At 33.9% G+C, this 21,553-nt stretch overlaps 1 protein-coding gene across 1 annotated transcript; it reads right to left on the bottom strand.

The window, feature by feature from the left end:
- Positions 1-14,532: 14,532 nt before the first annotated feature.
- LOC106669031 (trypsin-2-like) lies at positions 14,533-18,724 on the bottom strand. The gene is made up of 3 exons (XM_014398276.2): positions 18,180-18,724; positions 14,894-15,071; positions 14,533-14,830 (listed from the first exon to the last, which is right to left on the bottom strand). The coding sequence occupies exons 1-3, from the start codon at positions 18,642-18,644 to the stop codon at positions 14,550-14,552; spliced, it is 924 nt and encodes a 307-aa protein (XP_014253762.1). The 5' UTR covers positions 18,645-18,724; the 3' UTR covers positions 14,533-14,549.
- Positions 18,725-21,553: the final 2,829 nt, after the last annotated feature.

The raw sequence follows: 21,553 nt of genomic DNA, 5'->3' as shown, positions 1-21,553 counted from the left end.
AGCAGAGCGCAGTATAGACTGGTAAGTAGAACATCGACTATGAGACTTAGAATTTATATTGAAGCGATTGGATTTTGATGTTTGAACGTGGAGTTCAACCCTATAAAAACATACAATGTTTTTATTAGATTGGTCGTTACCGATCATTTAACCAGGTTAAATGATTGGTAAAGACCAAATTATTTTCAACAATCCGAAGACAACACGGAGATATTCTTTTGTGCTGTAATATTTGCTTAAATCTTTGAGCACGTTGATTTTTCAAAATTTTGTATCTAAAGCTGTATTGAGTTCGTTTTAGTCATGTTTATGGATTTCATTGTTTATAATATTTTATTCCGGCATCGATAATATATAATTCGTGAGGCGGGATGTGTGACAGATTTGATTTTTTTCGATTTAAAGTGAAAATTATGTATTAATTACTAAGGATAACTCTTCCATTCACAATGCCAGGTTTTTTTTTATATAGTAGATTTTTTTTGGTGACTGGTAATCAAAGTCTCTCTTTCTTTCTCTTCGACCTAAACTAAAAGATCTTACAGCACAGTTCTTAATAGAACGTAGCAGTAACCAGATCCATATTTGGGAAGAAAACTGCCGTACCAATAACTTAGTGTTGTGAATGAAGGATGCATTGAGACATCAACAGTATTAAATAACAAAAGTAAAGATAGAAGCATACTTCCTTTTGAAACGCCAGGTAAAATGGGATGCAAAATAACAAGTGTTTAGGCTGGTTTGGGAGTATCGGCTTGTGAGGCAACTGCAAACATGATTCAAACTCATTAAGGAAGTACATTTCGGTTTTCCATGTCAAAAAACGTCCAGTCAATACTTGTGTTCTAGCAAAATTTAAAAGTTCTGGGTAATGAAAAAGCAGAAAAACATGGTAGAAGAAAATCTGAAAAACAAAATATAGGCGTAGAGCTTACTTGTGATAACAGCGATAAGCATAGACTTTCATCAACACTAACATATACGAGAAATGTTCAAACACCAGCAGTGCCAGAAATTGGAAACGCATGATTAAAGAGGCTGGATTTGCCAACGCGACAGAAGCGCTTTAAACCTAGCCTTGTAGCAAAGTTCAAGAGCATAAATTGCTTATGATTACAATCTACAATGTACGATTGAACGATATACATGAAGATAAAACGAATGAATTTTTCTCTTTCATTTGCGAAAATAAAACAGAAGAAATACGTAAAACTTATGATGCTGAGTAGCTTGACCGGATGTAGTAAAGACTGTTAAAAACTTTTGACAAAGAGTAATATTTTATGAGTAAATCTAATGAAAAGTGACGCTAGCCCTGTTGGCGACTACAATCGACCTATTTCAGAATCTTAATTCAATTTCTTACTTTGATAATAACTTTTCTGGCTACAATTTAACCTGGATGACCGCCAAAAAGCGGCGGCAAACTTATGGTTTTGAAACCATCTAGTGAAAGACTACACTTTTCTTTGGCAGTAGCATATCCGTTAAATGACTTAATTTTATTTGGAAATTTATATTTATATNTCGCCGTCCCTCCGCGTGTATTCCTTCTCTTTCCTGTCTTTCTTGCGTGTTTTGTATTGAATGGCAGCCATTTGAGAATCTTGATCTGGTTACTGACTCTCTGGTGGGAATTTATATTTAAGTACAGTTTTTTATACCAAAAATGTAACTTGTGAGGTGATAAATCTTAAATTTGGTCGTCACCGATAATTTTGGTTCTATCTGTCAGAGGGGATTCATTATTATACTCATTGAAAAAGCGCCTCTCAAATAACGGTAACGACCAAAGTATAACTTGTAACTAATGGTAACAAGTTTTCTTCTCTTTTGGAATTTCTATATAACTGTTCCAAAAAAATCATATCGGAGAATTTTTTGACCCTTGTTATTATGAGTGGATTTTCTTAAAAAAATTAAAATATTGTATTACTCACAAAATAGATTTATTCCATCATTCCATTTATAACCTCGGTTTATCTTTCCGTGAGGTAATTATTCGTTAATATCCATTATATTGCGTGGTCCCATTGATCAAATAACTTCTTTCAATTAATAATTTTTATGCAAGGTATTGGTTGAAATGAAAAAGATTGGTTGAAAAGTGGCAAAAAGGAGGGAAAATTCGAAAGGTAGGTTGCGATGGGGAGTTGGTGTCCGAGTGGATCGAAGTCACGATAGCTCAAGTGGTAGAGCAGTGGCGCATTTGGACGGAGGTCGTGGGTTCGAATCCCCCTCATGACACTAACTTTTTCATTTCAACCAATACCTTACATTCGTAAGGCATCGGCATCGGTAATATTCGTTAAAATGTTTATAAATTTTCAGTACTTTTCAATTATTAAAAAAAAAGTATTCCAGATTAATGAATTTTAACGTAATTTGCTTGTTATAAACCGATGTTTATATTGTTTTAATTTTTATCTATAAATAACCTTTATGATAAACAGTAATTAATCTCGGCAAAGACATCATAGACCGTTGCTCAGGAGGGCATCAGGCGGAAAATTGGGCAGCTGTGCCTGAGGGAACTCCGTTTGATCTGATCCGAAATCAATTTTCAGTGGTCTGCAGAGAACCAAAACTTTTGATCAGTTTCGAAACACGGTGTACATGGAGAGAACCAGTCCGTCCTTATACGAAGTTGCCCTAATTGACCCTTCAGATAACATTTTGTATCCAATAGCCATCCGTCAAAGAAAAATCCACTTTTTTAAAGAACACTTCAAGATTACATTAATTTATCATATTATTAATAAATTAATTGTAAGTTAGATCCTTTTAGAGCGATTAAATAACGAGGTGAAGGAGGTCGCCAAACGTTTCACCACTTTGCCAAATGAAGATTTTCCCAAGAGGAGCAAACCTCTAATGGTAATGGCGCTTCATAATGCCGAAGAGTCTCAATTTGTCTTCCTTGTCATTGGGAAGTAATAAAGTAAAAGTGACTGAAGAGAGTTAATGCCGGCATCGGTATTTATTGGTCTCGACCCTCAAGGAAAGCATTTATCCTCCGGCATGGAGTCTATTGGTTTCGTCAGTCAATGTTTTGAGTTTTGTCCCCTTTGACTTTTCCTCGTTTCTTTTTTCCGGCCGATTTGACCCGGTGAGAACGTTATTTTTCCGCTTCGTTTAACGGGCCGTGCTGTTCGATCATTACCGCCCTATAAATCCGGGGATTCACTGTTGAACCCCTCTCACTCACTCACTCAATCACGTTCTCTTTCAACTCATTCTGCATCTCTCTATTTTTTTATAGTAATAAGAGAATTATTCTTTCTCTTCTTTACCTTTTTCCAAGAAAATAAATTTCAATTTGTTATTAGTGGTCTCCATTATTTAAAAATTAGGTCATTGATTATATAAAATACCAAGTTATCAACGATATATATTTTTTAATAATAACTATATTTGACATACTTACTGATTGACTTTACTTTGATCTCGGCCTGCCTGTTAACAATTGAAATATATACGTTTCTAGTAAACCTACTTTTCCTGTAGAAACGAAAAAACGAACCAGAGCTTATTAACTCATTGAATAGCTGATTTATTGCCTATTTATTGATTAGTATATTTTAATTTAGGATCATAAGTATATCAGGGTTCTGGCCAATCAGCTGTTAGTTATTTATTAATTCCAATGATTTTTATTTCTATGTGTGTTTTTCTTAAATAATGAACAGCGATATTCCTAACAGTGTTTTGCGAGATTATGAACCTATAATTTGATCCTTTTTAAAAAGATAGTTCTGATTAAAAAGTTAGTTAAAAAGATAGTTATAATTCGATTGTACCGATATTGTTATTTTGGTATGTCGGAGAAATTTAGGCACTTTTCAACACTGAAGATAAAGAAATACCGATATACATAATATAAAACTTAATAATGTGTCATCAAATGATGTTAGAGATAAACCTACCTGTTGTATGTATCACTTTAATACCCGGAAGTAAATAACTTACTTACTTGATGTTAACCTTCATTAATTGAACTGCCAGATTTGGACAAATTTTAGCCCCAGAATAAAGTCTCTCTCTCTCTCTCTCTCTCTCTCTCTCTCTCTCTCTCTCTCTCTCTCTCTCNCATCCGCATTCACTTTGCACACCATGTTTTACCCATGCTATCTGGCATCAGCATAGAGAAAAATCCTCTTTTTTGATACCGTATAAGAAGCAATCGGTTGTGCTTTGACCTGGCTCTTTTCAAATGGTTTTCGCAATTCAAAAATCATAAGAAAAAGGACTTTCCACAAATTGTAGACAACAAACCGATCTTTGGGTCTGATTGCTTCTCAGGTCCTAACTTTGGCAGAACTCTTTACTGGCCAAGCCAATTAAAAATTTGCAAGTCTAAGTTCTCACAAATGGGCTGGTGCGGGAATCCGGGATTACATTGTACATAGAGCAATAAATATAATATTTCATAATGTGTCATCAAATGATGTTACGTATAAATCCACCTTACTTTACTTTATGTCCCAGAAACAAATAAAAAATAATTAAATATATTTTCCACCGCAAAAAGACGAAAAAAAGTCATAACTTTAACTAACAAAAATAAACTCCAGGGATCACACATCAAAATTTCCCAACACTGAAGATAAAGAAATACCAAAACCAACCCATATAGAACGACCAAAGTGATTGGTAATGACCAAATTAAGAAAAAAAGATAATTTTTATGTTTTCCAGTCTTATTGCTGTAACTAATAAATTTATTGATCTCAAGATCAGTCTCGAAAGAAAGATTATTAATTAAATAAACGTATACTTTTCCTCGTACACATACTCTCTTCTGAATGTTTCACCCCAAATTACGTCAAACAAACAATCCACAACTCCTAAAAATAGTTTTGAATACAAATTGATAACCAGAAACGCCTTTTTAAACTTCCCCTTCCCTCAAGAAATAGTTTTCCAGACAACCCTTAAATGCATTTCTAAAAACAACGCATTTTTTCTTCCTTTGACAATTCTCTGTCAATTGTAAAACATAGCAAAAAACCCAAAAACTTAACTGATACTTTCCTACCGTCCGATCAGCCTTCTTAAAGCGCATGATGGGACAAGCTTCTTTCTGACTGCAATCTCTTAACTCTTATTCCTGTCCAAGGGTCCAGCGACTTCCGTCATTAATATGCCCCAAGCCACCACCCCTGAGTTGATGCAGTACGGTCCGTCTGTCATCTCCAAATGTTCAAGCATTTGACCGAGCATGGCCCTTTTGACTGCTGTGGGAACCAAACAGATAATATTTCCTTCCACCTGTATCCTCATCCTGAAGTTTTATTTATCCGATAATCAATGTTCTCCAAGCTTCCTCTACATAAGTTATTTATCCTATCAACGGTTCCACGAAGAAAGTGTACTGGCACCAATCCTCTTACCCCTTAAACTGTGGGATTTAATAGGATAAATTAACTTTTTTTATTACATCTAAAAATGACATCGCAAATCATAACCTTTGCTGTTGCGAAAAAAAAACGAGACGTTTATAATCTGAAAGAGAAATTCACCAACATCAGTAATAAAGAACACAAATGATAAAGGACCTAAATGAAAACCCTTGGGCATTCCAGATTTTGCGACGATAAAATTGGAGAAAGAATTTTTAATTTTGAATTAAAGCTGTATGAAACTATGAACCACAACGATAAACGCCCATGGAATCCAAGAATATTTAATTTTAATAAAAGAAAATTAAATCTGACACAATCAAATGCTTTACTGATGACAGTGAAAATACATCAATTTGTTTATTGTGAGGAAAAAGCAATTAATATAAAATTTTCATACAACGGCAGATTTTAGGTTGAAAACCAGGGTGTTCGGGTTTTATCAATTTGTTACAGAGAGGTAATATCGTAGTCATGAGATTCGGCAAACGGGATAATTAGTATTTTTTGATAAACTTTAGAAAAACAGCAAGATTTTAGTAGAGTTTATGGAAAAATAGCGTAATTCAATGATTTTTTAAAATTAGACGTAAAGGGAGAACTAATGTCTCAGCACTCTTAAGAAGAACGTAAGTAATTTTGGCTGGATCGGTACAACTAGTTGTCTTGAAAGATTTCATTTTTATTACCGACAATAGTAATATTATTAAGGAAAGATTTAGATTGTTAAAACATAACCTACTCGGGCTATTATTATAACAAATTAATTAACCGCTTGTAAAAAATTCAACAAATAGATAACTGCATAACTTTCAGAGGTACTAGTTTTATTGAAATAGTGAACATTTGTAGAAGTGAGAGGGAAAAATTTCAAATCCTTTGTGTAAGAGAAGTAACATAAATAATAATTTACAATTAATTAAGGTTTTTAGTTGAGATAAAAAAGTCAGTGTCACGAGCGGGATTCGAACCCACGATCTTCGGCTAGATACGCCACTGCTCCACCACTTGAGCTGTCGTCACTCCACTTCCCACCTTAACCGATGATTAACTTCGACACCTTCGATCCGCTCGGACACTAACTTCCCATCTCAACCCCACCTTTTGACTTTTTGATCTCAACTAAAAACCTTAATTAGTTGTAAGATATTAATTGTAAGCGGACCACGAAACTAGTGAATAAATAATAAGACAAATACCAGAATATAGTTTTCGCCAGCCAGGTACGTTCTGTACAATTTTACCTAGACTAACGAAACTGAATCCTCAACACGCGGTTAAAACGTATAGACTGTTACTGACATGTAAACCGGGTACAAGCGTAAATTTGTACTAATTTAATTCTTTTTTTCTATTCACTTAATATTACTATTACCTGTTCAGTTATGCAAACGGAACAACATCATATTCGAGTAGTATCTATTTGGAGAAGTTCGACGTAAATGCTTCCTTCACTTAATTAATATGTGTTTTTGTGTATGGTATTGGCTGAAATGAAAAAGTTAGTGTCACGAGCGGGATTCGAACCCACGGCTCAATACGCCGCTGCTCTAAACCACTTGAGCTATCGTGACTTCAATCCCCTCCCTATCTCTACCTACCTTTCGAATTTTCTCCCCTTTTGCGTATTGAGCCGAAGGTCGTGGGTTCCAAAACCTTACATAAAAATATTAAATAATTCAAAGAAGTAATTTGGTCAATAGACCGCTAAATATAATAGATTTAATAAGTAAAACTAAATATAACTTCACTAACAGCTGCCCGTGGCCACTTCATATGTAGCCGAAAATCGAATCCTGATTACACAACATGTGAAAACTGGCAAAATGGACGCCACGACGTATTGTAGTATACAATAAATGGTATATTACAACCAACAATATACGGTGTATGTTGAGATGGGGAGCTGGTATCCGAGTGGATCAAAGTCACGATAGTTCAAATGGTTAGAGCAGCGGCGTATTGAGCCGAAGGTCATGGGTTCGAATCCCGCTCGTGACGCTAACTTTTTCATTTCAGCCAATACCTTACATAAGATTAATTATTGAAAGAAGTTATTTGGTCAATCGGACCACGAAATATAATAGAGTATATGCTTCCTTTATTTGTGAGGAACCATTCCATTTACAAAACCAAAACATCCCTTTCATCCTAAGCATTGGAAAAACTTTCTTTTCAAAATATCTTCTCAAGAAATCCATTAATAATTTATCAAACTGTACTCTTCGAACGACCCCCCTCCCCCCAAGATGACTGAAACGGCGGTTGTTAAATGCAATGGTATGCAAGGGATGAGCGACAATAATTTTCACCCGGCTCAGTAAATGTCTAGAGGCACCACTAGGCGACAGTCGTTTAAGCTACTCACACCATAGGACCACATTCAGTAGATTTGCGTATTTTATGTACCACATATAAAATAAAAATGGACGTGAAAAAAAACCGCGTCTTCTCTTATATAATTTATCTGTCGCCGCTTCCTCTGTTAACATACTACAGCGAGTCACGTGACATTTGTTGCTTTTACACGGAATTATCGATCGGGAATAAATTTCATTAAATGTAAATAATTCTACAAAAGTAATCTTTTAATCATTTTTATTTCAAGTAAATTTGTGCGAATTGGTCATGTTAAAACTGACGCACCTTTTGATAATATTCAGATGAAAATTATACTAAACATTGCAGAATGTTTTGGTGGTACGGAACGACAACATGAACAATAAATTTGGCATAGTATTAAAAGATAAAAGAATATGTAGAAAGACGTTATTCAACGAAACAACAGATAACACTTCATTGATTATTTTAAAAAATATTTTTGGATAAAGAAAAAATATTCCGTTGAATATGCTACATTTTACATTCATTATAAACTGTTGACTGTTTAATAGTAACAGTACTATTATAATTCATCTGAACAGTTTTCAACTTCTGGTGTAATTAATGTGACAATTTTCTCCCTTTGGGTTAATTTTTGTTCTATTTTCGTACGCACGTCTCTTCCTCTTGAGTTGTATTTAGACAAGCTATTATAAACTCTATCTTTTAAAAACGTACGCACCCGGGTCGATTGTGATGGTGGTTGGGGGTGTGAAACGGGTTGGGCTGGTTGCCGAAAGAGAGCAGCACTTGCAAAGAGTGTTCAATTTCAACCCTAAGCTTCTTAACACTCTGCCCATTATTCGGTCCACACACACCCATACACATGAAATGGCCATTTCAAACAAACGTAATTGAAGAGGCGAAAGATTACAAAACAATAAATTTTCTACATCAAGCCAGTATTTTTCTTCATTGCTCAATACAATGAGAGATATAGTAGGGAATGCATTTCAACACATGAACATAAAAATGAAGAATATGAACAAAAAATAATGCTGAAAACAAGGACATGTGACATACATAAAAAATAATTTTCATCACAAAATATATAATACTAGAATACATACAATTTACTGCAATGCATTATTATTATAATTCCCAACAATAAATCATTAACATACTTTTTAAATAATAGTTTTTCTTTTTGCATTTCTAATATTTATATTATGTAACGCTTTTACTTTTGTCAGTCAATGCCAAGTTGGTTTATAATAAATAAACTGATCTTACTGTCAGAATCCTTACTGGAGATCTATTGTCATTCTTAATCTTGCTATTGAAAATTCAATTTGATATGCCGTCAGGTTTAATTACCTATCAAGATGCAATGACATGACGGCGGATTTTCCCTGCAGAGCTACACGCTTTGTGAGGACAGCCTTTGCCGATTGTGCTCGGAAACTTAGTAGACTGTTTCATGAGCTGTCATTGAACGAATGAAGAATATCTAAAATTAATTAAAGTTTTAAGTTGAGATAAAAAAGTCAGTGTCACGAGCGGGATTAGCCCACGACCTTCGGCTAGATACGCCGCTACTCTACCACCTGAGCTATCGTGACTTCGATCCACTCGGACTTTTTTTTTGAGAGAGAGAGAGAAAGAGAAAGAGAGAGAGAGAGAAAGAGAAAGAGAAAGAGAGAGAGAGAGAGAGAGAGAGAGAGAGTGAGAGAGGGGTAGAGGATTGGTCGTTAAAGGTTTGACGGCGTTTGGGGAGAAACATTCAGATCAGAGTAGTGTACCCGGCTAAAGATATGTTTGTTTAATTAATAATCTTTCTTTTGAGACTGTTTATGACATCAATTAGCGTTACATTAACTTTTATCAGTTACAGTAGTGAGACTGAAAAACGAAAAATTATCGTTTCCTCTTTAATTTGGTCGTTACCCATCATTTTGGTCTTTCTCTCTATGTCTTTATCACTTTATGATCACTGGAGTTTATTTTTGTTATTAAAGTTATGTCTTTTTTTTGTCTTTTTGCGGTGGAAAATATATTTAATTTTTTTTATTTGTTTCTGGGACATAAAGTAAAATAAGGTGGGTTTATACGTAACATCATTTGATGACACATTATGAAGTGCTATATTTATTGCTCTATGTACAATGTAATCCCGGATTCCCGCGCCAGCCCAATTGTGAGAACTTAGACTTGCAAATTTTTAATTGGCTTGGCCAGTAAAGAGTTCTGCCAAAGTTAGGACCTGAGAAGCAATCAGACCCAAAGATCGGTTTGTTGTCTACAATTTGTGGAAAGTCCTTTTTCTTATGATTTTTGAATTGCGAAAACCATTTGAAGAGAGCCAGGTCAACGCACAACCGATTGCTTCTTATACGGTATCAAAAAAGAGGATTTTTCTCTTTGCTGATGACCACATAGCATGGGTAAAACATGGTGTGCAAAGTGAATGTGGATGTTGTAGAAAGATTTAGGGGATATGAGCACTTGAACATCCTATCGGAAACTATATTTTTGGACGCATTGGGAGATCTGGGGGTCTCCGTAATTTTGTCAAAAGTTTTTAAATCAATAATGTATTTGTTGTTTCTTATACCAGTGTCGCCTGCTTTAATTTTTCATCTTTGAAAAGAGAAAGGATAACCCTAATCGTGCTGGGACCGATGATGTAAAATATTATTAAATATATTCAATAAATATTTAATATATTATAAAGAGGATAAATTGATTTAAGTGACGGAACTTAAATTGGTATATAATTACTGTTATTTAAAATTTTAAACGAAATTTGAATATCCATTAAGTCAATATAATTATTTCTAATTGTTCTAATTAATGCCTTATAAAATAATATTATACAATATGTTTAACTTAAATTTTAGTTTTTACTATTTTAGTTATATTAAAATAATAAAAACTTTGCCTTAGATAGATAGATAAATAGATCAATCGATAGATAGATAGATAGATAGATAGATAGATAGATAGATAGATAGATAGATAGAGAGAGAGAGATAGATAGAGATAGAGAGAGAGATTGAGAGAGAGAGAGAGAGAGAGTGAGAGAGAGAGAGATGAATAATAAAAACTTAACAAAAATTTGTTCATCTGGCATTTCAGTGAAGGCTAACATTAAGTAAAATAAGTTGAACTAAATCACATAATACAAAAACTAAATATAATTAATGATTTTAGGGAAACATAGTAGTAATAATGAATTCTCTCAGTTTTGCGAACATATCACAAACAGTAAAGTTAAAAGTTGAAAAAAAGGAACAAGACAAGTTTTCTAATGTGACAAAAGCTCCTAAAATATTGTAAACTCTGTCGTCTCTGTTTGAAGAGAGATGAGGGTTGGTGCAAGATGGATTTAAAAGAGATAAGGGATGGCAGCTTTGCGGATAGACAAAGGAAAGGAATGCAAGAGATTTGTGACTCGAGCTACACCTCTCCAACATGGAGATTTTATGACGAGAAAGATAAAAGTCATTGGGAAACGAGTGGGTGTTAAGAGAGTTCATAGAGGATTTGAACAGAAGTGACTTGAAAATATTGTGAGGTAGTCGAGAGTTTATAGATTGGTAAAGGAAGGGGTCTAGGAAATACTTTCTACGGAAGGAGGGAAAAAACCAGGATTGATCTGAATACAGGTGGGAGACCCCGGACATTCCGGGGATGCAAGAAATAAATCTAACCATCCCTAACCATTCTTCTTCCTCCGAACGTCCACCACAAGCGACACAGCTGTAGTCGAAGAGAGGAAAGATCAGGGAAGAGACAAGTTTCCAAGTGGTGAAAGGAAGAGGGAGCCAGGATCGGCGGAATTGAATGAGGGATCCAATACAGCGTCGGGAAATTTGTGAAATGGGTGGTTCCATGATGAAAGGTTTTTGTCGAAGTTTTCATCGAGGTTTTGAACAGCAGAAGGAGATAGGCTGGTTGTTGATGTTGAAAGGATGGGGGGAGGTATTGGAGGTAGTTACAAGATACAAAGAAACAGTCCTGTTTGTACTACTTTAAAAATATATTTTATTTTTAAAACATTTTTTTTGTTTGATACAATAAATTAATAAAAAAATCTTCTCTTTCCTTCTGTCAAAATGAAAATTACAATATCCAATTAAATTCTGTAAAATAAAATATTTTGAACTTACACCCAGCCAGTAACTTGAAAAAATGGTACAAATAGAAAGGAAACTGGCCTGATATATTCTATTTAATATGAAATATTCTTTCCATAAAAAGGTCAAGTTGAGACAGGATCTACGGCTGTTATGCTGCTTATTAGCAGACGCCCTGTAAGCTCCAGCACAAAATAGAGTGTCTGTTCAGCACATCACCTCTGTCCCATCATGCTCAATCTATTTTTTCAAAAATATTACATAAAATTTCCGATTTAGATTTATTAGAAATTTTCTAGTTTTTCATTTGCCATTTATTTATTTAATATATATAATAATTTCTTTTGTTCCGTAAAATACTTCATAATATTCTACTTTTGGAACATCTATTTCTAAGGAATGATACGTAAGTAGTATAGAATAAGTTTGTCCTGCTCAGCCTTTGCTCTGTTTCCAGAATTAACCCTCTGCCTACTCTATGATATTTGATTATGAACCTTCTCATTTTTCAGGCTTATGTAACCATTATCAAACCTTTTGAAAGTTCGATCATTCAAAGTTTTCTTCTTAACAAATTGAACTACCAAATATATGGTTTTAGTAATAGTATAATGAAACGAGAATTTTTTACTGGACAGATGTTACGATTAATTTATCATCAAAAACAATTTATTACAATAATAAACAAATGATACCCTAATACATAAATCATATAATAAAAATTTAACTATATTCAAAGGTTTAAAGTAACATTAATGATAATAACATTGGAAAGCATGTTTATTTATAATAAGAATTCCTTTTTTCTAGCTGGTAAGTAAAACCCGCAATAGTATTTCCCGGGGGTTCGGAACATTATAAATACTACAGAAATATTGAGATTGTAAGAAAAAATCTCTCTTTTTTTTCCTTTGTCGTATATTTAGCTTTTGGGGTTGGCGAGATTTGTAGAAGAAGAAGAGACGAGGAGGGCTGAACCCTGCATAATCTCAAATCCCCGGCTCAATGGATTTATGTGAGGTTGCATCTGGGGCCTTTCTACCAAGCCTGTGTACATTTATTGTCTTCGGATATGGATATATATGGAGGAGTGTGTAATAAACACGTTTCCTCACCTGGGGAGATGTACTTCCTTTATAAAATATCAACTGAATCCGTTATCACACCCAGAACGTTAATGTTTTCTCTAGTAGAATATTCTAAAAATTTAAAGATAATTTAACGTATACGGTTATAGATCAATTTTACTTTGCAACTAATTTATTTCGCTTACCAATTTTGACAGGAACTATTTCGTTTCAATTACATCTTATGTCGGTTAATTAAATAACTTACCAATAAAGCTGTCGTATTTTTGATTTCTTTATTTAATGCAAAACAATAAAACAACACACTATACTATAAATTGAAAACTCCCATCTAAATTTATATCCAAGCTAATACAAATTTAAATCCTGTCCGCTCATTATCTCCATCTCTATTATCTAGTTACTTGTTTCTTTTAAACTATTTGAGAAATGAAATAACAAAATAATTAACTCTATTGTTACTATTAATATTTTACCAGATGTCAATTTGAATTTCGAACGCTTCAACCTACTACTCACGTAGCTTTTTTTTCTGCATTTTTTTTAACCTACCATCACTACTTACGTAGTTTAAAGTGTTACAGATTATATTTCCTTATGTGTACAAAGAAAATTCTTAAGTACAAATATTTTTCACACTTCACTACAACCTGCAGAACGATCTTGGGACAAATAGGATGAAGAAAAGATCTGGCGTTGAACCCCTCGACAGTTCTCTCTCCGCACATTGACATACAAAACCTACAACATACAGAACCAATACCAACCTCTTCACCTATAGAGCATTCACACCACCGGAAGTCAACCAGACTATTCACGATCTACCATGGAATAAAGTCTTGGCTACGACCTCATCAACTCAAAAATTCTTCTTTAATGTGTGGTGTTTAGTGTGTTAAGTGACCTTAGTTAATGATTAATTGGAGATCGTGAGATGTGGTCTGGTGTGACGTAGGTTTAGAAAAATATTTTCTTTATCGTGCCAATGTTTCAATCTTTATTGAGATCATCTTCAGGGCTCAAAGTGTTTGTTTTCTGTGTAGATATGTTCATTCTGCCGTGTCGTGTATAGTGGGCTCTGAAGATGATCACAATAAAGATCGAAACGTTGGTACGACAAAGAAAATGTTTTTCTAAAGCCTACGTTACCAGACCGCATCTCACGATCTCCAAATATTCTTCTTTAACGTCGCAAAAAGGCAATTGCTTACATTAATACTCTGCAGAGAAGTACCTTCATCATTTGTATGTTTTCTCCCTATACAGTTGCGAAATAATAAAAAAAATTAAAATGTTCTAGAAAACCATGTGTGAAAAAAGAGGTTGCTACTACACAATTAAGCTTTGCATTAAGCAGCATTAAACATTTATAAATTATCTACATATTATTTTAATTCTGGCAAACAGGGCTTTGTTTTTATTACATGTTATATTTTATTTAACAAAGTCATTATAAAATTCCAAATAATATATTACATTAAAGCTATATCACATATATAATATGTGATTAAATATATATAATTTGTACATAATAAAAAAAAGAAAATAGGTTTAAAGTTAACAATATAATAACTAGCTTTTTTCAATTTATTAGTGATTTACGTTGAAGATAAGGAGATAGCAATGAGAAACACCCACATACTGCTGCCATTCAAAAAATTCCCTTTACTCAAGAAGACCTCTCGGAAGAACGCCTTCGCGCAATCGATCTTGGCGAATACAGCTGGGTAACTAACGTTAGCACATCCGACTCCCCAGGAAACCATTCCAAGGAGGTATTTTCCACATTTTAACCCGCTGCCTGAATCACCCGTGCATGCGTCTTTCCCTTCGACTACTGACGCGCAAATCTGCGACGTTGGGTCGGAGACGGTAAAATCTATAAAAAAAAAAAATAAGCATAGTTTTTTAAAAATTCAGAATTCATTAAGAAATAACTTACTGCCTTTTGAAACTGCTGAAATTGTATCAGAACATGTTTTAAAAGGCATCAACGGGATGGCAACTTCCATGAGGTCATTGCTGACGTTCTCGTGGTTATTCTTCCCCCAGCCCGCTACGTAGCAGTAAAGACGAATTTCGGTATAATACGTCAAATTTACTTGTCCATGCTCTGTTTTCTAAAATAATTTAACTTCAAACATAAAATATTACGATTTTAAGCAATTTATAACATTCATCTATGTACTAGATCTTTGTGTGTCTTTTTCAACATGTTAAGAATTCCGTTGCCTAACAAAAAATAAGCTTATGTATTTAGGATTTGTTGTAATTTAATAATTTTTATCTATTTATTTTTTACAAGGGTATTTCAACAACCCAATGTTTTTGAAAATTTAAACTATTAATTTGATTTAACTAAAATGTATTAATACTATATTTAATAATTAGTAGTTCCTATCATAACTATATTTATGTATTTCTTATCATTTATCCCGTAATAATAAGCTTAAAAATGTCAAAACAAGCTTAAAAAAATAAATAAGCAAGAGGCTTTTGAGATTATTGGTTGGTGTCTAGGGCAACGGGAGTGAGAAAACAGCAAAGAAAACCTTTTAGGTTTTTGAGGATAATTTTCAAGCTTATTGTTGGGGTACCATTGGTACTGCACAAAGTTGTTAAAGTGGGCATTGCTCTGCACAACCCTTGGGCAAAAAGAGTCAAATTATAATTTGAAAAATTCTATGTTTGGCAAATATAGCAATCGATACAATATGCAGTGGTGGGATGAAGAGCCATCTTGGATGTAGAAGATTCCAGGATGGAGATTTTAGATTGGTGCCAAAAAAGTTTCCAATACACGGCAGGGAACATTAAAGGGAAAACACTGCACACGCCAACCATAAGCTCATAGGATTAGCTAAGCTTTAGCAAATTTGCTACAGTAGGTGTTGCCCTGAAGAAAAGTAGGGCAAGAAAGGATTAAACGATTGGACAGTAAGAATTTGGAATGTGGTATCGGGATTGGACGAACAATTATTACATGGAGTCAAAGCTTTTATGGATTTAGGAAGAAAAAAGCATGAGGGTTGAGTTATGGTCGTTAAAAACATTACGTTACGAATTAATGAGTGGTCGAATCCAGGAGATTTATGATAAATTTTTGATAGCATGCCTAATATCTTCATAAGTTGAAGAAAAGATAGAAGTAACAAAATATTACTGTTGTTTGAGTTGAGTTGAGTAGTGACAGTTAGTCGATAATTATTCAGAAATCGTGAGATGCGTTCTGGTGTGATGTAGGTTTCAGAAAAACATTTTCTTTATCTTGCCAACGTTTCGATCTTTATTGAGATCATCTTCAGGGCTCAACAAAGATCAAAACGTTGGCACGATAAAGAAAATGTTTTTCTGAAACCTACATCCTACCAGACCGCATCTCACGATTTTTGAATAATTACTGTTATTTATTTGACAACTGAAATTGTAATATAGAAAAACAGAAAATGCGAAAAAAAGGCGATCATTGTCTAAAATATGTTTAATCATTAGCATAAAACTTCTGATCATGCTTAAAGGTGACATTATAAGCATCATCTTTGCACGATAAATCAGAAAATTTAATATTGATGATAAAGTAATAATATGTATTTCTTAAAAAAAAATCGTTAACATTTTGTACATTCTAAAACATTTAGGTTTCAAACTGAAAGATATTCTTTCAGTTCTTTTGTATTCTACTTTAAAAAAATTTTGTTCATATCGATCCTCGTGACAAACATAACATTCCACTATTTATTAACAGATCAATACATAAAGCGTAAGAGTACTTATCAATGATTGCGGCTACAGGGAAAATCATTAGTCATGCCGGGTTTTCTGATGATTCATTTACCAAAAAGTAAAAGTTCAGTAATAGTTTTTAGCTCCAAGGCAACATGGTTAACAAGATTAATGAAATAGAAGAAATACACGAGTAATTATTAGACGTTCTATAAGAGAGGGTTTGATGGAGAAATATCTTTTCTGTGAAATATTATTGACAATGGATTGCCCCTTATTTATTTTCCACTTCTAACAGTTTAGCACGTAATTCCGATAAGTAATTAGGCTTCAAACTATGTGTTGTAATCTGACTCGCCTCTAGTTAACATAAGCATTATGTTTAACTAAGATTTATTTCAATCTGAATGTCGCTGACGTTTTGCGGCGCATCGAAAAATGTCTCACCCTGTATTTTATCCAAATACAAAATGAAACTCAAATCAGTGTCTAAATATAGAAAACATAGTTACAGCAAAATGACAGGTACCGTAACTTACATAAAAATTTAGAGAAAGAGAGAAAGTGAGATGTGTTAAAGAGACAGAGTTATAGTGAGAGAGGAATGTAGAAGGGTGTTAATCGCAACAAGTATATGAATTGTTTCAATTAATTAATCTTTATGTAAGGTATTAGTTAACATAAGAATGCTAGTGTCACGAACGGGATTCGAACCCACGACCTTCAGCTCAATACGCCCCTTCTCAAAACACGTTACCTATCCTGACTTCGATCCACTACCAACTCCCCGTCACAACTTCAAACTTTTTTTTTCGAATTTTCCCTCCTTTTTGCCACATTTCATTTGTCTCCGAGAATCGAATCCTGATTATACGACATTTGAAAAGTGTTAAATAGGAGAGAAAATTCGAAAGGTAGGTTGGGATGGGTGGTTGGTGTCCGAGTGATCGAAATCACGATAGCTCAAGTCGTTAGAGCAGCAGCTTATTGAGCCGAATATCGTGGGTTCGAATCCCGCTCGTGACACTAGCTTTTTCATGTCAACCAATATCTTTCATGAAGATTAATTAATTGATAGACGTTATTTGGTCAATCGGACCACGAAATATATTCATATATTCATAGAATATATGAATTGTATTTATGCAAAAAATATTACTTATGCAAGAAAAAGAGAAATAAAGAAAAGCGAACAAAATAATTATCAAAAATTTACATTTTCTAGTGCATTAATTGGATATGTTCAACTTTTAGTCAGAATGTGATGGCTGTGTCACGAACAACTGAAATCCCAAATTTTAATTAGTTATCAAACTTCAAAAAATATAATTGGAAATCTAATTATTGTTAAAAATATAAACTATAGCACGTGCTCGTGAGAAATAATAAATTAAAATGTTTTATGGCTATCTTATAGTGTACGTTGAAGTTTTTGTCATTGATATTTCTTTTGTTTTATTGTGAAAACAGCTGTTTTTAAAATTTTGCGTTTGAAGGTGACTTACAGTTAAACTGAACGGAAGCGAGATCGGTTTGACATAATCGTTGAAGATAAATGAAGGCGATATGCGAAGCAGTGCGATGTCATAATACAAGCTCTTATCCGTGATAACACACTTCGGATGAATGTAAATTTTGTCTACGTAGCGCAGCTGCTCGGACTTCGCCGAATATTTTAAGTTGACGATCCCAGCTCTGACATGAAGGAATATAGGAGGTACTTCATTTACTGAACCAGACACGTTCGAGCGGAAGCAATGGCACGCAGACGTTACCAGCGTTTTCGTTATAATAGACCCACCGCAAATATGAGGCTTTGATGTAGTCATGATGGACACTGCGAATGGATACTTTTTGAGACTGGTTTTTCTTCCGTTGATGATTTTCTTCTCGATGTAATCCTCCCCGTGCAAGCTACACACGAAACAAATTGCCACGCATAGATGTGAATACAAAGAAAAGAAAAACATCTCAACTAATTACAAAAATTCAGTAATCTTCAAAAATATAGAACACCTTGTAAATTACTTTTATATACAGAGTATAAAAAATAACATGTGTATTCTTTAAAATTATCAGAACTATAAAAGATTTAAACAACTTCCACCAGATAACGTGAAGCTTACTTTACTGGAGCTCTTCACAGTAATGTTTTTATCACATTTGTGACTTCCTTGAAAAACACTTAGCTGACTTTGTTCAATATTATGGAATTCCACCCTCCGGAAAACATCCAAGTGCCTTGTTTATTGCACAGCGCAGCCCGGTTGTTTGAGCGCAAGTTCATAGTTCAACCTATCTTATTTGCAATTTCTTTAAAATAATGCAGATGTTTTAAGTAAGGTGAATTAATTCCTCCTTCAGAACATTCTGCACTTGTTCAGGGGATTTTATTTATCCGCGTAAAGTCTATATAAGGTCATAAGGTCATCTTATACGTCAGACAGCTTTCTGCTTATTCACCCTTCATCGTGCAGATGTATAAATGAAATGTGCTGGAAATAGAAAGAAAACACCTCTACTCTCTCTATAGCTAAGATGTGGTAAAAACTGGCTTCATTAAAAAATAAACCTTAGCTTCTCTCTGTCCCAGAGTAGTATGAACAAAATTGTAAAGTATAATAAAATAGGAGGGTTCCTAACAAAATTTATAGTAGGCCCATAAAACCTCTGCCCAATTTTAAGCTGCCATATAAAATTAAGAATTACAAAATAATTAAGTTGACCTGATAGAAAAACAACCTAGGAAAAAGACAGGGTAAATAGTTCGTCAAGAAATTCTTGCCTAGATTTACAACAGACTTCAGCAGCAAAGTCCGATAAAGTAAGGATAATTGTATGTTGTTAACTAGACAAACATAATAGGAATATCTTCTATCAAGAAAAGGAGGAAACAGAAATAAATTCATTTCAACTTATGTAATTTAGAAATAATTTTCAAGTGAAAAGAGACTAATAAAAAGCATGAAGCTAAATGATTTTTAGCTAACAGTGGTAGGCTATGGACGTAGGATAACCAGTATTTATAAAACTTTTGTTTGGTGATACTAGGTTGAAACATAGAAGAAGTGACCGAGCGTTAGTACCAATATCTCATAAAAACTTATTCATTTAATAAACTTTCTTATGGTATGTGATCGAGACAAGTTTTCTCCTAATTTGTATTGGGCATCACGGAAGTAAATGGCGTTATTTGCCCGAAGTAGGCAAACTATATGTAAATAATACAATAAAAATAAATAAAAACTCCTCTTGTATATACGTGACCGTTGAAGCTGGACGTTTTTGGAATTTCGAGTAACCTTAAGAAAGCATATTACATGAAGAAGTATTTATGATGTTTGGCACACCTACAAATATGTTTGTTGAAAAGCAGTTCTTTTTGGCAATTTATCAAAAGTTTCTCATTTTTTAAATACTACATTTTGAGTCGAATTAATAAACAAACAACGGCGTTTAATGCAAAATTCAAAATGTGGTTACAAATTGGACCAGATGCTCTTGATCTTGAAAATATGCATATTTATAGCTTAAGGTCGGAATTTTTCAAAATGGCAGTTGCTCTGGATTAATAAAATCATTCACAAGAAAAACGTACTTGGGGTAAGTTCACATGAAAAAACAGTCTTGCACTCCATTGTTTAACAACAACAGGGTTGTTCCTTATGTCGAGGTTTTTGGACCCAATATTATTTCGGGTTTATGCTGGACCAACGTACATTCCACAATTTTATCCTCTAACTCGAATCCTGTCCAAGCTGCATCCAACATCCAAGAACACTTTGAGCGTTTCGAAGACTGGGTCAAGTGGAAGACAAAGTTGAATGAAGAAATATGTTTTCGGGGTAAGTTCACATTGAAAAAACAGTCTTGCACAACATTGTACATCAACAACAGGGTTGTTCTTTATGTCGACGTTTTTGGATCCAATTTATTTCGGATTTATTCTGGACCACCCTTTATACCGCAATTTTGTCCTCGAATCGAAGTGGAAGACAAGATTGAATGAAGAAATATGTTTTCGGGGTAAGTTCACATCGAAAAAAAGTCTTGCACTCAAATTGATGTATTGGATCTTCTTGAGGTCATTTTGACCTGAAAATGACATCATGAAGATCCAATACATCAATTTAAACTACGGAGGTCGATCAATATCAACTAGAAGTCTTGCACTCCATTGTACAACAACAACAAGGCTGTTCCTTATGTCGAGGTTTTTGGACCAAATTTTTTTTCGGGTTTATGCTGAACCATCCTATATACCGCAATTTTGTCCTCTAACTTGAATCCTGTCCAAGCTACTTCAATATCCAAGAACACTTTGAGCGTTTCGAAGACTGGGTCTAAAAGTAGTAGACAATATTGAATGAAAAAATATATTCTCGGGGTAAGTTCCAAGCTACGTTCAATATCCAAAAACACTTTGAGCGTTTCGAAGACTGGGTCAAAAAGTGTAAGACAAGGTTGAATGAAGAAGTGTGTACTTGCACTCTATTGTACATCAACAACAGGGTTGTTCTTTATGTCGAGGTTTTTGAACCCATTTTTTCGGGTTTATGCTGAACCACCCTGTATTTTCATTATAGTTCATTTATAATAATAGTTTTACTTTTTTTACTTTTGTATATCGCATAAATAGGCGTAAATTTATAAATTCTACTCTTTGTTTGTTTTGTAATAATTCATCTCCTCATATAATTTATAGCTTAATTACGCGTTTCTTTGACTTCCTTCCATTATTAAACAAACAAAAACCCATGATTAGATTTGGATAATCGTAGTTCGTAGTAAAGGCGAATTGTGGCAGTAATTTGCTAAACGTCGTCTGCTATCAGAGGTAAATGAGCCTGTGTAACAAGGTAACAAAGCATTGATTACT

The sequence above is a fragment of the Cimex lectularius genome, unplaced genomic scaffold (assembly GCF_000648675.2).
Source record: "Cimex lectularius strain Harlan isolate CLEC.00 unplaced genomic scaffold, Clec_2.1 scaffold148, whole genome shotgun sequence".
NCBI classification, from domain to species: Eukaryota; Metazoa; Arthropoda; class Insecta; order Hemiptera; family Cimicidae; genus Cimex; species Cimex lectularius.
This window is presented reverse-complemented; position numbering and strand designations above follow the sequence as displayed.